The 15708-nt window shown below is 50.8% G+C and overlaps 1 protein-coding gene across 1 annotated transcript in view; it reads left to right on the plus strand.

The window, feature by feature from the left end:
* The window catches only part of ZNF395 (zinc finger protein 395), a gene marked incomplete at its 5' end in the record, with an annotated part of 54788 nt that overhangs the window by 15193 nt on the left and 23887 nt on the right, over positions 1 to 15708 (plus strand). Inside the window, 4 exon segments of the mRNA XM_084622358.1 lie at positions 538 to 795; positions 9033 to 9292; positions 10965 to 11077; positions 15466 to 15701. Of these exon segments, the coding sequence (XP_084478484.1) occupies positions 538 to 795; positions 9033 to 9292; positions 10965 to 11077; positions 15466 to 15701 (867 nt within the window).

The raw sequence follows: 15708 nt of genomic DNA on the forward strand, positions 1-15708 counted from the left end.
AAAAAACTTCATTGACATAAATCTGTTTTGTTTTTTAAATATTTGATTTTATCCACTTTGCGCCCTAACCACGGGACCTCCTTCCACTGTGTGCAGGACGGGGGGGAAGGAACGTCAGTCCAGGTTCAATGAAGAGGTTGAGAAATAACAGCGAGGGGGAGGGATGTGATTTTCCAAAAGGCTGTGAAATGGGCTGTGACGAGCGCTTTGTGTGGAGGCATCGTTCCTTCCAGCCAAGGATCTCGAAGCACTTTCCATTTGGCAGGTGGTCAGTGGTGTGATCTCTGTTTTACAGATGGGGGAGACTGAAGCACAGAGAGGTAGGGACGTGGCCAGGTTGGCTCAGTGAGTGTCCCATCAGAGCCAGTCACGGAAATGAGGCCTCCTGACTCCCAGCCCGCTGTTTTGAGCACAAGACAGTGCCGCTGGAGGAGTTCAGGGCACTCTCAGCCCAGTACCTTTCGCCAGCACCCCAGATGCAGAGCAGTTTGTGTTTTGCACTGGAGGTAATAGCACCTGTCTGTTTGTCCTTTACAGAGTGTCAAGATGGCGAGCGTGCTGTCCAGGCGCCTGGGGAAGCGCTCCCTGCTGGGCGCCCGCGTTTCCACGCCCAGCTCCTTGGCAGACAGGATGCTGGGGACGGCCCAGATCCCCACGTTGCAGGCAGAGCTCAGCAGAGTGTCTTCCCACCTGGCTTCGTATGAGGGTGGTCGGTGCACGGAGCAGGCAGAGGAGAGCAGCACAAATCCCAGCTTCCCAAACCTGAACCGCTTACAGCTCCACCCAGGACAAAGAGTACGTAAGGAGGCTGTTTGTACAGTGCTGACCGGCGGTGTTAATCCCTTGAACCTGGGTGCAGTCCGCTGTGGGTCTGGCTTCAGTGCAGAGCTAGCCTGGGCTGTAGCCTCCCCCTTCTGTCCACACATAAGAACCTCTGGCCCAGGCTTGAGGGTGCTCTAAACACAAGCTAGCGGGCATCACTGAGGGTGGTTTAGGCTTGAGCTAGCATTTCACTTTCCAAGCTGGCAACCCACCCTCTATGCAGTGAAAACATGGGCTTGCCAGGGTGCTGTTAGTCCTCCAGTCCTATCCCACAGTGCCACCTGGGCTGTACTTTCTTGTTGAACTCCTCCCTTCTTCGTCACTGGGTCTTAGCCCCCTCACCCCCCAGTTTGCCTGCTCCATTTCTGCTGTACCTCCATAGCATTTGGACAGAGGTGCCAGCCAAGAAATCCATCTCCCACGCTGCCAGTTGGCCAGAAGCTGTGACCAGCCTTCTGGTAACACTGTGGTGCGATGCCAGTAAGACTCATCAGGGCACTCTCGCCTGGGAGCCCAGGAAGGACAGACAAGTTCTCTCACAATACACTGCGAGTGAATTCATTGGGTTGGCCCAGTTTAATGCACCAGTGAGAGCCATGGGATATCTTGTTAGAAAATCCAGCCCAGCACACGGGCTACCTCAGCACCATTGTGGATGCAACCGCATGGGTCCGAACCGGGTAGGGCTTTGCAGGGGGGGCCGCTCCAGCAGGAGGGGCTAACTCTGCAGTGAAGACATGCCCTCTGTGGTTCAGGGGATGGGAAATGGGATGAAAGCGTCTGACTGCATTAGTTCAGGGATTACAATTGAGTTGCTGGCTCAAATCTGGCTTAGCTTTGTAATTACCAAGTCATTAGCATCTGCTAGCTGTTGGGTAGCCAGTGTGGAATGAGTTTAGTGGGTTCCCCGTAGACAAGCGTCTCCATCAGCAGCTCAGTAGATACTAACTGGCTTCTTTTGGCAGCCTCAGTAGAGGGACTAGGGACTGTAAGAGCCAGGGTCACACACCTGTCTTCCTTGTCTCTCATGGATAAGGAGGAGGCAGAGATGTGTGGCATCTTGCCTTGCCCATGCTGAGTACCCTCCACCCTGGTTGTGCTCAGGGGCGTGGAGGCCCTTAGAGGGTCAGTACAGTAGACAGATTGCACACTGTTAGGGGTAGGGTGCTTTGCAGAGCACTGGATCTATCTTCAGTGGTATAGGAATGATTACTGTTCCCAGAATCCTAGAAATGTAGGACTGGAAGGGACCGCCATAGTTTCATGTAGTCCAGTCCCCTGCACTCATGGCAGGACTAAGTATTATTCTAGACCACCCCTGACAGGCGTTTGTCTGACCTGTTCTTAATAATCTCCAGTGATGGGGATTCCCCAGCTTCCCTAGGCAACTTGTTCCAGTGCTTAACCACCCTGACAGTTAGGAAGGAATAGTAAAAGGTCTCGGAGTGTGGCTGTCCGAATGGAGCGGGGCAGCTGCTGATGTGCCACCAGGGCCCCTGAGTTCTGCCTGGAACAAAGTGTCAATAAGGCCCCTCGTTTGATTTTTTTTTTGGCTTGCACACAGAGCTATCCTATAAGCTCACAGAGAAGCCAGATTCCTTTTGCTCTATGGTTTTTAACCCCGTGACAGCGAGGGCTGTTTTCTCCAGCACACATCAGTGTTGGGCTTTTTTGTTCTTCACACCAGAAGCAGCATAAAAATAGTCATCGGGAGTGGGGTGCTGTATTTACATACCAGTGGCAGATGACTTTTTTGTGTTTGGTTGCTGTGCAGCCTCAGCAGATGCTCGAGCGTACGTGTTCTGTTGCTCAGTGCTTGTCTAGGTCTGGGGAGTCCGCTGGCGTAGTTCATTGTGGAGCCTCCTTCCTTATTGTCTGCAAAGATACTCTTGGAGAGAAGCAGGGTGTAGTGGTCAGGAGCTCCTGGGTCCTAATCCCTACACTGCTGCAGCTGCTCTCTTTGAGTTTGGGCAAATCACATCCCTTCTCTGCTTTGGTTTCTGCATCCAGTGTCAGCTGAGACATTTTCTCTCTGCCTCAGAGCACTGTGCGTTTATGTATCCATCATATACAGGCCTGTCCACACGTCACCTCTGGTATTTAGGTATAGGAGTGCATGTCCCTATAAATACCTACGAACGCTAACCTGCAGAAGTGTGCTATATTTCAGCACAGATATATTTACCTTAATAAAAACAGACATTTAGACATTAGGAGAAGCAGCCTATTAGGTCATTGGGTGTCTCTGAGAGAAAGAAAAGGAGGACTTGTGGCACCTTAAGAGACTAACCAATTTATTTGAGCATAAGCTTTCGTGAGCTACAGACCGCTTCATCTGATGAAGTGAGCTGTAGCTCACGAAAGCTTATGCTCAAATAAATTGGTTAGTCTCTAAGGTGCCACAAGTCCTCCTTTTCTTTTTGCGAATACAGACTAACATGGCTGTTACTCTGAAACCTGTCATTTTGAGAGAAAGGAAGCGTTTGAATATTTCCTCTACTTTCATAGAATCATAGAATATCAGGGTTGGAAGGGACCCCTGAAGGTCATCTAGTCCAACCCCCTGCTCGAAGCAGGACCAATTCCCAGTTAAATCATCCCAGCCAGGGCTTTGTCAAGCCTGACCTTAAAAACCTCTAAGGAAGGAGATTCTACCACCTCCCTAGGTAACGCATTCCAGTGTTTCACCACCCTCTTAGTGAAAAAGTTTTTCCTAATATCCAATCTAAACCTCCCCCACTGCAACTTGAGACCATTACTCCTCGTTCTGTCATCTGCTACCATTGAGAACAATCTAGAGCCATCCTCTTTGGAACCCCCTTTCAGGTAGTTGAAAGCAGCTATCAAATCCCCCCTCATTCTTCTCTTCTGCAGGCTAAACAATCCCAGCTCCCTCAGCCTCTCCTCATAAGTCATGTGTTCGAGACCCCTAATCATTTTTGTTGCCCTTCGCTGGACTCTCTCCAATTTATCCACATCCTTCTTGTAGTGTGGGGCCCAAAACTGGACACAGTACTCCAGATGAGGCCTCACCAATGTCGAATAGAGGGGAACGATCACGTCCCTCGATCTGCTCGCTATGCCCCTACTTATACATCCCAAAATGCCATTGGCCTTCTTGGCAACAAGGGCACACTGCTGACTCATATCCAGCTTCTCGTCCACTGTCACCCCTAAGTCCTTTTCCGCAGAACTGCTGCCTAGCCATTCGGTCCCTAGTCTGTAGCGGTGCATTGGATTCTTCCATCCTAAGTGCAGGACCCTGCACTTATCCTTATTGAACCTCATCAGATTTCTTTTGGCCCAATCCTCCAATTTGTCTAGGTCCTTCTGTATCCTATCCCTCCCCTCCAGCGTATCTACCACTCCTCCCAGTTTAGTATCATCCGCAAATTTGCTGAGGGTGCAATCCACACCATCCTCCAGATCATTTATGAAGATATTGAACAAAACCGGCCCCACGACCGACCGTTGGGGCACTCCACTTGATACCGGCTGCCAGCTAGACATGGAGCCATTGATCACTACCCGTTGAGCCCGACAATCTAGCCAGCTTTCTACCCACCTTATAGTGCATTCATCCAGCCCATACTTCCTTAACTTGCTGACAAGAATACTGTGGGAGACTGTGTCAAAAGCTTTGCTAAAGTCAAGAAACAATACATCCACTGCTTTCCCTTCATCCACAGAACCAGTAATCTCATCATAGAAGGCAATTAGATTAGTCAGGCATGACCTTCCCTTGGTGAATCCATGCTGGCTGTTCCTGATCACTTTCCTCTCATGCAAGTGCTTCAGGATTGATTCTTTGAGGACCTGCTCCATGATTTTTCCAGGGACTGAGGTGAGGCTGAGTGGCCTGTAGTTCCCTGGATCCTCCTTCTTCCCTTTTTTAAAGATTGGCACTACATTAGCCTTTTTCCAGTCATCCAGGACTTCCCCCGTTCGCCACGAGTTTTCAAAGATAATGTCCAATGGCTCTGCAATCACAGCCGCCAATTCCTTCAGCACTCTCGGAAGCAACTCGTCCGGCCCCATGGACTTGTGCACATCCAGCTTTTCTAAATAGTCCCTAACCACCTCTATGTCCACAGAGGGCTGGCCATCTCTTCCCCATTTTGTGATGCCCAGCGCAGCAGTCTGGGAGCTGACCTTGTTAGTGAAAACAGAGGCAAAAAAAGCATTGAGTACATTAGCTTTTTCCACATCCTCTGTCACTAGGTTGCCTCCCTCATTCAGTAAGGGGCCCACACTTTCCTTGGCTTTCTTCTTGTTGCCAACATACCTGAAGAAACCCTTCTTGTTATTCTTGACATCTCTGGCTAGCTGCAGCTCCAGGTGCGATTTGGCCCTCCTGATATCATTCCTACATGCCCGAGCAATATTTTTATACTCTTCCCTGGTCATATGTCCAACCTTCCACTTCTTGTAAGCTTCTTTTTTATGTTTAAGATCCGCTACGATTTCACCATTAAGCCAAGCTGGTCGCCTGCCATATTTACTATTCTTTCGACTCATTGGGATGGTTTGTCCCTGTAACTTCAACAGGGATTCCTTGAAATACAGCCAGCTCTTCTGGACTCCCTTCCCCTTCAAGTTAGTCCCCCAGGGGATCCTGGCCATCCGTTCCCTGAGGGAGTCGAAGTCTGCTTTCCTGAAGTCCAGGGTCCGTATCCTGCTGCTTACCTTTCTTCCCTGCGTCAGGATCCTGAACTCAACCAACTTATGGTCACTGCCTCCCAGATTCCCATCCACTTTTGCTTCCCCCACTAATTCTACCCGGTTTGTGAGCAGCAGGTCAAGAAAAGCGCCCCCCCTAGTTGGCTCCTCTAGCACTTGCGCCAGGAAATTGTCCCCTACGCTTTCCAAAAACTTCCTGGATTGTCTATGCACCGCTGTATTGCTCTCCCAGCAGATATCAGGAAAATTAAAGTCACCCATGAGAATCAGGGCATGCGATCTAGTAGCTTCCGCGAGCTGCCGGAAGAAAGCCTCATCTACCTCATCCCCCTGGTCCGGTGGTCTATAGCAGACTTCCACCACTACATCACTCTTGTTGCACACACTTCTAAACTTAATCCAGAGACACTCGGGTTTTTCTACAGTTTCGTACCGGAGCTCTGAGCAGTCATACTGCTCCCTTACATACAGTGCTACTCCCCCACCTTTTCTGCCCTGCCTGTCCTTCCTGAACAGTTTATAACCGTCCATGACAGTACTCCAGTCATGTGAGTTATCTCACCAAGTCTCTGTTATTCCAATCACGTCATAGTTCTTTGACATCACCAGGACCTCCAGTTCTCCCTGCTTGTTACCAAGGCTTTGTGCATTTGTATATAAGCACTTGAGATAACCTGCTGATCGCCCCCCATTCTCAGTATGAGGTAGGAGCCCTCCCCTCACAGACATTCCTGCCTGTGCTTCCTCCCGGTATCCCGCTTTCCCACTTACCTCAGGGCTTTGGTCTCCTTCCCCCGGTGAACCTAGTTTAAAGCCCTCCTCACTAGGTTAGCCAGACTGCTGGCAAAGATGCTCTTCCCTCTCTTCATAAGATGGAGCCCATCTCTGCCCAGCACTCCTCCTTCATGGAACACCATCCCATGATCAAAGAATCCAAAGCCTTCTCTCTGACACCACCTGCGTAGCCATTCGTTGACTTCCACGATTCGACGATCCCTACCCAGGCCTTTTCCTTCCACGGGGAGGATGGACGAGAACACCACTTGCACCTCCAACTCCTTTATCCTTCTTCCCAGAGCCACGTAGTCCGCAGTGATCCACTCAAGGTCATTCTTGGCAGTATCATTGGTGCCCACGTGGAGAAGCAGGAAGGGGTAGCGATCCGAGGGCTTGATGAGTCTCGGCAGTCTCTCCGTCACATCGCAAATATTAGCCCCTGGCAAGCAGCAGACTTCTCGGTTTTCCCGGTCAGGGCGGCAGATAGATGACTCAGTCCCCCGGAGGAGAGAGTCCCCGACCACCACCACCCGCCTTCTCCTCTTGGGAGTGGTGGTCGTGGAACCCCCAACCTCAGGACATCGCATCTCATGCCTTCCAACCAGCGGAGTCTCCTTCTGCTTTCTCGCCCCAGACATATCATCTGGTCCACTCTCCGCAATGGTACCTGTGGAGAGAACATTTCCTCTGTGAAGAAGCTGAGAATGGGGAACCAGACATGACATGAATGAGAGCTCTTGTCTGCCAGACTCTGCCTGTCTTGCAAAGGAGGATGCATATTCCATTGGTTTTGTCCACTCACTCAAATGAAGAAATGTCTCAGCTCTTGTGTTTTCTTTCCCTTTCGTTAAATGGTTGATCAGTCCTGTTCCTCTGAGGAGTTGATGGTTTTTAAACAAGGAAACCTCCTCTCTCCCCCGCCTGTCTTTTTGTTTCATCCACCTGCTATGTCTTGTCATAACCCCCCCCCCCCCACCCCCGTTGTAAGCTGTTTGGGGCAGGGACTGTTTGGTACTTCATGGCTCTGTTCACCTAGTGCAAGGGACCCTGATCACTACCGTAATGCAAATAATGATAAGTGGAAACCCAAGGATGTGATGTGGGGAGGGGATGGGGCTGGTTTCTTTCCTTTTGGGGAGGAATGTTTTTACTATGTCTGTTGCTTTGGGGGTCAGAGCACAATCATTTAAGAGGATAGTTGACAGGGGAAGCTAGAGTACATTTTCCTTCCTCTGTGCCGCTCCCCCCGCAAATGAAAATTAGACTAGAAGGGTCAAATTTATTGCTGGCCTAAGCGGGTATAACTCCATTGACTTCCATGCAGTTGTGCCCACTTACACCTGCCATGAATTTTGCTCTGGGGTTGTATAGTGGAGGTTCTACAAGAATGCTACCCTGTAAATGGGGTGGGGGGGGGAGGGTCTCCACACTCCTGCAGTCCTGCTCTGACTGTTAAAGGGCCAGTGACCACCATCCCTGCTAAGGAGTCTCTTCAAGCATTATATCCTCCACTTTCTTTTCTGTGTGTTTCTGTACTGAATGCACCCAGCTGTTCACTCTGTCCATTTTGTACTGAAGTTTGGCTTTGCATTATGAAAAATCCATGCCCTTGTAGGACCGCATGGTTGTCACTGATGCTTTGAATAACACGGCCAGTTGGAACTTCTTGATCATAATGGGGGTTAGACACCCTAAAGGCTCGGGCTCCTCCTGATACTTGGGCTAATCAAGAATCTCCTTTTAGCAATATATGGCCTGACACACAGCTGAGCAGTTCTGAGTGCAACCAGTAGAGGGCAATGGTATGTGTGTATGGTCCTTACAATGTTTCTATGCTTGAAATGAAGGGATTCAGACAATTTCTTTGTAAATCTCCTCTAGCCCTGTGAAGTTGTGTTTTACACTGTATTCCACACACCTTTGTCCAGCTGAGTTTAAAGGGACCTTGTTCAAGTTGAAAATCTTTTTTAATTAAAATCCTCTCCCATGTTTCTAATAACATCTTCAAAAGTTGAAATTGAGAAGTAAAGAAATCTAACTGACTTTCAGCATTTCTGCTGGCCTTGCATTTTAGATTTCACTCAGTCTGGCAACTGAAAGCAGACTTGTCAGTTTTATTGTTTGTTTCTAGTCTGTTTTCCTTTCCTGGTCTCATGCCCCGGCACAGTGCTGCAATGTTGTTGAGTTTTTTTAATTTCATGGGAATGTTGCTAGTAAGTTTTATAAAACTTTGTTGTTGCAAAAACCTAAATTTGGCTGAAATCTGACCTGCTGGGGCCCAATTTTGCTCCCATTCAAATCAACAAAACTTCCATTGGGTTCAGTGGGAGCATTCCAGTTCTTCGTTATTCCACAGGGTCTCTGAGGAATGCCGCTGCCTTTGTATTTACCCCCTTGGGGAGTCCCTGTGTTAACGCTGCTGATCACATGGAGTGATATCCTGCTGCAGCTCTGTTGCATCAGCCATGACCATATATTGAGGGGGGACCCTTGAGTCCCAACAGGCAAGTGGAGAAAGTCCTGAGATGGGTGACAATTGCTAATACTGTTTCACTCAGAGTGGTGGTGCAGGATAGGGGTGCTGAACTGGTGGAAAGGAAAAACCCTGGCTTTATGCTATTCCCGGTGATGGAATCCTTGCAACTGGGGCTTTGCACAGGAGGGTGCTCAGAGACAGGGCAGGTGAGTTTTGGCTGGATTTTGTTTAAAGGATGGAGAGTAACACTGACCAGCTGTGACTTGTCCTCACGTAGGTTTACGTCACCTATAACGGGCAGGAGTGCACTGGCCTGGTAGAGCAACACAGTCAGCTGAGTGATGAGGTGAAGGTGCTGCTCCTTGAGCAGGGACTGCACACCTGCTGGAAGACAGAGGATGTGAGACTGGCTCAGATGCAAAGATCGCCGCCCCCTACCCTTCCGATGGACCATAGTCCTGCCACTGCGATGGACCATAGTCCTGCCAATGGATCAGTTCAGAGATCGGTTTCTAGGAATATCGATGTACCTAAAAGGTATGTGTCCTTGGCTGCTTGGTGCTTTTAGCTTTGGAGACTGATTCTGGTTCATCTTGCCTGGTTCAACAGCTGGGTTTGCGCACTGGTTGCTTACAGAATCCCTCTTCTCTTTCTGTTCTAAACTAGTATGTAGTGTTGCTGAGAGCTGTTTAACAGCGGCTGGATTCTACTGCAGAGGTGGCCGCATTTCCATGCGGGGGTGAAATGATCCCTGTGTATAGTTTATAAAATGCCCTGGAATCCTATAGTATAAAGCATATTTCTGGAAACAGTTGCGCATGGCTACATAAAATGTGAGGTGCTGAATTCTGGTTCTGCTCAGTGTCACTATGGCTAAAATAGAATCAAAGTCCCCTGGGTTGGGAGGACGTAGTAAAAATCTAGCAGTAGTCTGCAGAGGAGCTGTTAGATTGCACTGGAAGCTCAAAATAATGCAGAGGCGTTAATTCTAGAATGGTCCTTAGTGTTGTTCACCCAGAGCAGTAAAATGCTGTTTGTTTCAGTGTATGATGAGAAATGAACCGTCTCCCACCTCTGCCTTGTTCGTACGCGGGATGAGACCACGTCATTGTAACATACTGTGTCAGCCTCTCCAAAGGGTGGATTATCCAGAGTGCTGTTGAATTTAGGATTAAGAGGATATTTTTATGGTGGTTTAGGAGAAAAAAAAAGTTCTCTTTTAAAGCAAACTTCCCTAGTTGCAAGTTAAAAATCGCTCTGGTCCTGTTTGGCCCCGGGGACAGCAGAGTGGGGAGAGGTTACGGGGGAAAGAGACATGTGGCGAGCCATGCAGCCTCAGTGTGTGAACACTTTAGGACTGGGAAGCTAAGCAGGTTCAGGTCTGATCAGTGGTTGGATGTGTGACTTCCAAGGGAACCTCTTGGAAGCAGAGGAAGTTAGCCGCCGCTAACCGTAGACAGCTGGATTGTTTTCTGAACCCTGGCCTCTCTGTGGCGCTAGGGGCAACATGTTGCTACAGTGGTTGTGTAAATGCCTGATAATTTAAACAGAGGCCCTAGTCATTTTGTGGAGCAGTTCTTACCCCCAGAGCCACTGTTCACGTACCTCTACAATAATCCTCAATTTTGACTTCCACTTAAACCGTTAAATACAAAGGTCTCTCCCGAGCCCCAGCCTCTGTTCCCTGGTCTGTGCTGCACTGATGCCTTCATAAGCATGAATTTGAGAGCAGCGGTATAGCTCATGCTGTGAGTAGGCAGTGTCCCCACCTAGGTGCTCGCTTTACTGGGGTTCTGGGGGAGGGACAGACACCTCGGACTCAGGGCTGGATTTTTAAAGGTATTTAGGTGGTTAAAGATGCACTGGGAGGCACTTTTGAAAATCCCACTGGATGTCTCTTGCCATCTTTAGGCATCTAAATTCCTCTTAGGATCTGGGCTTGACTCCAGATGGGTAACTGTGCTTTCTATATACAGGAAGGCACACTGGGGTCCTGTAGAAAGGAAGGAGGTACCCAAAGGCAGCAATGATCATTAGAACCCCGTGGGTCCAATCAGCCCCAAGTGTAACACCTTTGGGCTCTGTGTTTGCTCCCATGGCCCTTTTGATTATATGGGGTCTTTGAAATAGAATCCTCACCTTGTCTCCTGAATATCTGCCTTCCCCTCCCCCACTGAAGTCTTTAATGGTTCTCTGTCTCCTGGCGCAGGAAGTCCGATGCTGCTGTGGAAATGGACGAGATGATGGCAGCTATGGTGCTGACTAGCTTGTCCTGCAGCCCTGTGGTGCAGAGCCCGCCCAGCCGTGAAAGCAGCATGCCGGGTAAGTCCGACTGTGCAGCTGGACGCTGGGGTCCCAAATCTGCCTGACTCTGTATTGCAGCAACTGGAGGCTGAATTAAATTGCTTTTGTGGTGCCCCCGAAGAAGGAGGGGAAAACTGCTCACCTCAAACAATAAGTTTTCCCAGGTAACCAGAGCCCCAAGTGCAATGTGAACAGATTGCTGTCTGACTGCCACGTCTGTCTCGTTGCACACTCTGGTGTCCCAGCATGCTCTCTGCTGGTGATGTCGCCCTCACCATGAAACTCTGCCGCAGACTGGAGCCAGCCTTTGGGGTCAGGTACATAGAGAGGCCCCGTGCTGCAGTGAGTAAGCCACTGGGCGGGAAGTTAGTTGTCTGACCCATTCTAATGTATCTCCGGATTGAGAATGTGGCTGGAGATGTTCTCTGTCTGTGCTGGTGAAGGAATGAATGGTGGGGACTCGACGGCTGTGGGTACGTACAGAGCTCTGCCTGCACAGCTGTGTTGGTGAGGGGACATCCTCTGCCCGATGTCGCTGTGCCAGCAGAAGCCCCTCGTGTAGACGCATTGTTCTGGCAGACCTGCCCTCTTCCCGGTGTGGGGCAGCTGGAATAAACCAGGCTGGTAAAAGCCCAGGTTTGCTGGTAGAGGCTGCGTCCACACTGGGAGCACTGTAGCAGTAGAGTACAGTATGCTGCCATGTACCCGAAACCCTGTCGTCTGAACCTCTACATTATCTGAAGCCCTTCCTTGCCCCCCACCGACCTGATGGTGGGGGACGAGGAAGGGGGTCAGATAATGTGGAGGTTTGGGTAAGAGAGCACAGACCCCCAGCCAGGACTGTGAGGGGGAGGGGGGGCAAGAGGAGACCCCGGCCGCGGGGGAGGCCACGCTGCTGCTGAATGGTTCCTGTGGCAGCTCGGGGAGCCCTCTGCCGCCCCACTGTGACGGGAGTGAGTGAGCAGGGCTGTGACAGCAAAGCTGCAGAGGGCTCCCTGTGCTGCCGAAGGGCCGGTGGCACCCGATCCCTGCAGGCACCAGGTGCAGGGAAGCCTGCGGTTTTGGCGGGGCAGAGCAGAGTCCTGGCCGGGACTGTGAGGAAGAGGAGGATGAGCCCATGGGCGAGGCCAATCTGCTGGTGAATGGCTGAATGGCTTTTGCCCTCTCGAGTATCCAAATAAAATCCATGTCCCCTCTGCTGTCTGGCTAATCGGGAGTGGGCATGTGCCTCTGTTGGTAAAGTGCTCCTAGCGTGGACAGGTGCAAGTCAACGGTTACCTTGCTCCATGGCATGTAGCTGTCGTGGGACAGCCTGCCTGCAGAGGGAGAGCAATCTCCCAGGGTGATGGGGCCAGTCTCATAGGGTGTTGGAATATCAGGACAGAGACCTCGAAACTGAGCTCCATATTTGTGAGGAGTTGGTGTACCAGGTTCCTCATGGCGACCTTTGTTACTAAGCACATGGGCTGTATTAGCTGGAGCTCTTCCAGGTTATCATTCCTAGACCTAAGGAATAGCAGTGATGGAACCTGAAGGGTTAGCGTGGACGCTGCCAGGCTGTGCCCGATAGGATGGGATGTGATCTTCTGGCCTGTCAGAGATGGATGTGGGCAATGTTTGCTGTCGTGGCTATTTCGGGTTCCAGCTGAGCTGAAGACTCTCAAAGGACCCAAGGCTGTGGACAGCCTTAACAATCTGAGAGCAGGTGCCCTCGAAGCAGAAGAAGCAAGTTCTTTAAAGTGCTTCCCTCTTCCTCCTAGCATCACCATAGTCTTGCCAGGGCTCAGTTCGAGCCTGCTGCTTTCCATCCAGCTGCTAATTGTAGCTAAGTGCTGGGAGATGGTGCCGATTGCATTGGCTGTAGAGCTGGGTGGTGTCTGTGCATTCAGCCTGCATTTTCCCAGCAGCATCCTGTAGACCTGGAATAAAATGCGGGAGAGGATTGAGACTGCAGGGGTGGGGAGGTTGGAGGGGTCCGTGATGACCCTGTGAGCTCAGTCTGAGAGGAAGGACTTGAGCCATTTTCAAGTGTTTCCAGGCACCTTTGCAACTTCTTGGAGGCTGGAGAAGTGTCTTTGGTGAGGAACGGCAAGTGAGTCAAATGCAGCAGAGAGGTGCAGCCAGCTGACTGGCTGGAATTCCCCTGTCAGTGAGCGGGAGGAGGCCATTTACCAGGTGCTATGTCTGACCCATGCCCTGGCCCATCCTGACTGAGAGGGATCCAGTATACTGACAGCTGTTAGCTTCTTGGTTAGACTTGAGTCTAATTCCCAGCTCCTTAGCAAGTCACATAACCCTCTGCGCCTCAGGTTCCAGGTCTGTGCAATATGGTCTATGACTGAAAGGCATTTTATTGTACGAGCACCGGCTTTTATTTTAAATATTCCTACTGGGCTTGTTAATTTTGTTTTTTCATATTTTTGATCCAAAAGTTCTGTAAAGTAACCTTTTTAAACCCTTCCCTACTTCAGAGAAATGCACAGGGTCTGGTTCTGACCTCGCTCATGCTGGTGTCTGTCAGGAGAACATGAGGTCCGGATCCCGCTTATAATATTACAAAGGGGAAAAATGCCAGGGACATGGCCGTTCTGCAGAAGTGTCCCATGGCACGTGTTGGACAGCAGCAGATCATGTTCTGTGTATCTCCTGCAGAGGGACCTTTACTGGGCTTTTGATACAAATCCCTGCGTAAGTGGGTCTGGGTGTCGTGAGCAGCATGCGGCTGGGAGGATAGTGTAGCTTAATGTGTTGAATTCCTCCCGGAAAGCCTGAGTTATGAGTGCCGGGAGCCCCTGTTTTAATTGGGAGATGGCTCTTCAGGCTGGCCCCCTCCTCCTCTTATTTATTTGGAATTGTTTGTTCTAATTATCAGGCCTAACAGATTGGGATGAACCAACTAAGAATTGGGGGGTGAGGGGGACTGGCTTTCCAAAAGAGTCTGCACATGGGAGTGCTGGCTGTTCAGAAGCTGTGGGGCTCCGTGAGCAGGGTGCTTTGGGACAGCCGCTTTAATGCGGTCTTGCTGAACGGCTGGCCAAGCTGGGAGGCCATGTATATTTCTCGAGAGAGAGAGAGAGAGAGAGAGAGGAGAGCGTAACCCTGCCCGCAGCTGCCATGTACGATAGAGCGGCAGGACCTATTCTGGGAGCCACAGGCATGGGAGCACAGAGTGGCCCGGCTCCTTTTTTTTTAGCGGCGGCTCCATTCCCAAGTAGTCAAGTGGATACAGGTGGTTAAAAATAGATGTCTGCAGCTGTGGGAAATCTGCATGTCCTGTCACTAACTCATTCTCTGCACGCAGACTTGGCTCTAGCTAGCAACAGGCAAGTCCTCGAGGGGCTAGGCCTGTGAGTTTCTGCCGCAGCCCTGTCCGGAACGCTTGGACATGGAAACCGGGTTAAAGCGGAATAAATGAACTTGCATTCAGACCATGCGTCACTAAAGGCACAGCTAAGCTCTTCCAAGGTGAGGGTGCGTTCAGGGCAGCTACGCCAGTGTCCCACGTTATAAAGCACATTCCCCTAGAGAGCAGCTGTGTATCGCTGAACAGCCCAGCAGCCTCCGGGCCCTGAACTGAAAAAGACGCTGCAAGAGTCCATATAATCAGCCCTCTGTGCCATCTGGGGAAAAGTTTGTCTTCAGGTCGATGGAGGCTTTTGGTTCCTGGGGGAGTAAATCTCCATGCCAAACCAGATTCCCAGGTCTGGCTGGCCAGTGATGGTGTGAGAGAGGCTTTGTCGTGGTATTTCAGCCCTCCTGTTGCCACCCTGGCCAAAACCTGTAGCTGCAGAACTGTTGGGAGAAGGAGGAGGAAGATTCTCTGCTCTTCTCTGACATCTTCCATCCAGGGCTCTCAAAATGCTTTGCGACTGTGATTAAATGAGGTAGGCAGCATTAGCTGCATTTTACGGAAGGAGACGCGAAGCCAGAGGGAGGCACCGGGCCACGCAGTGAATCGTTGGTAGAGCTGGGTATAGAATCCAGGGCTCCTGGCTCGCAGCCCTGTGCAGCGGGGAGAAGGTAAAGGTTACACACGTTGTTTTGATCCTGAAGCCTGTGGTTTAAGTTTTGGGCCAAAGGTCTCTGTTCTGGTTGCATCCACGCCATCCTTAATGGCGCCGTAACCCAGGGGGAAGCACGTTATGTGTCTCCCCACCGTGCCTGATCCACAGCAGATGGGAGTGTTACAGGGCCTGGCGCTCGGTAGAGCTGTAGAGACAGATGCTCCTAGCTCCAGAGGTCCGTGATTCGGTCCTGGGTGTTGATCAAGATGAAGGTAACCTAACAGACTGAATGGAGAGGGGCAGGGGGGCTGGGAGCAGAGCTACCGCATCCCGCAGGCAGGAGCTGTGTTCGTACCTGTCAGTTTTCATGTCTGTTCCCTTCTCCTCTTCCCCCTGGCTCAGCGTCCCAGGCAGCCTGCGACGCCTGGAAGGAGAGCGGCGACGTTTCAGACAGTGGCAGCAGCACCACCAGTGGTCACTGGAGTGGCGGAAGCGACATCTCCACCCCGTCACCCCCGCATCCCGAAGCCAGCCCCAAGTACTCGAGCGAGGCCTTGAGCTCCCCGCAGGCCGACGATGGCTTTGAGACAGACTCGGATCCCTTTCTTCTCGATGAGCCTGCCCCAAGAAAGAGAAAGGTACCGA

This window comes from Lepidochelys olivacea, assembly GCF_965140295.1.
Source record: "Lepidochelys olivacea isolate rLepOli2 genome assembly, chromosome: 3".
NCBI classification, from domain to species: Eukaryota; Metazoa; Chordata; order Testudines; family Cheloniidae; genus Lepidochelys; species Lepidochelys olivacea.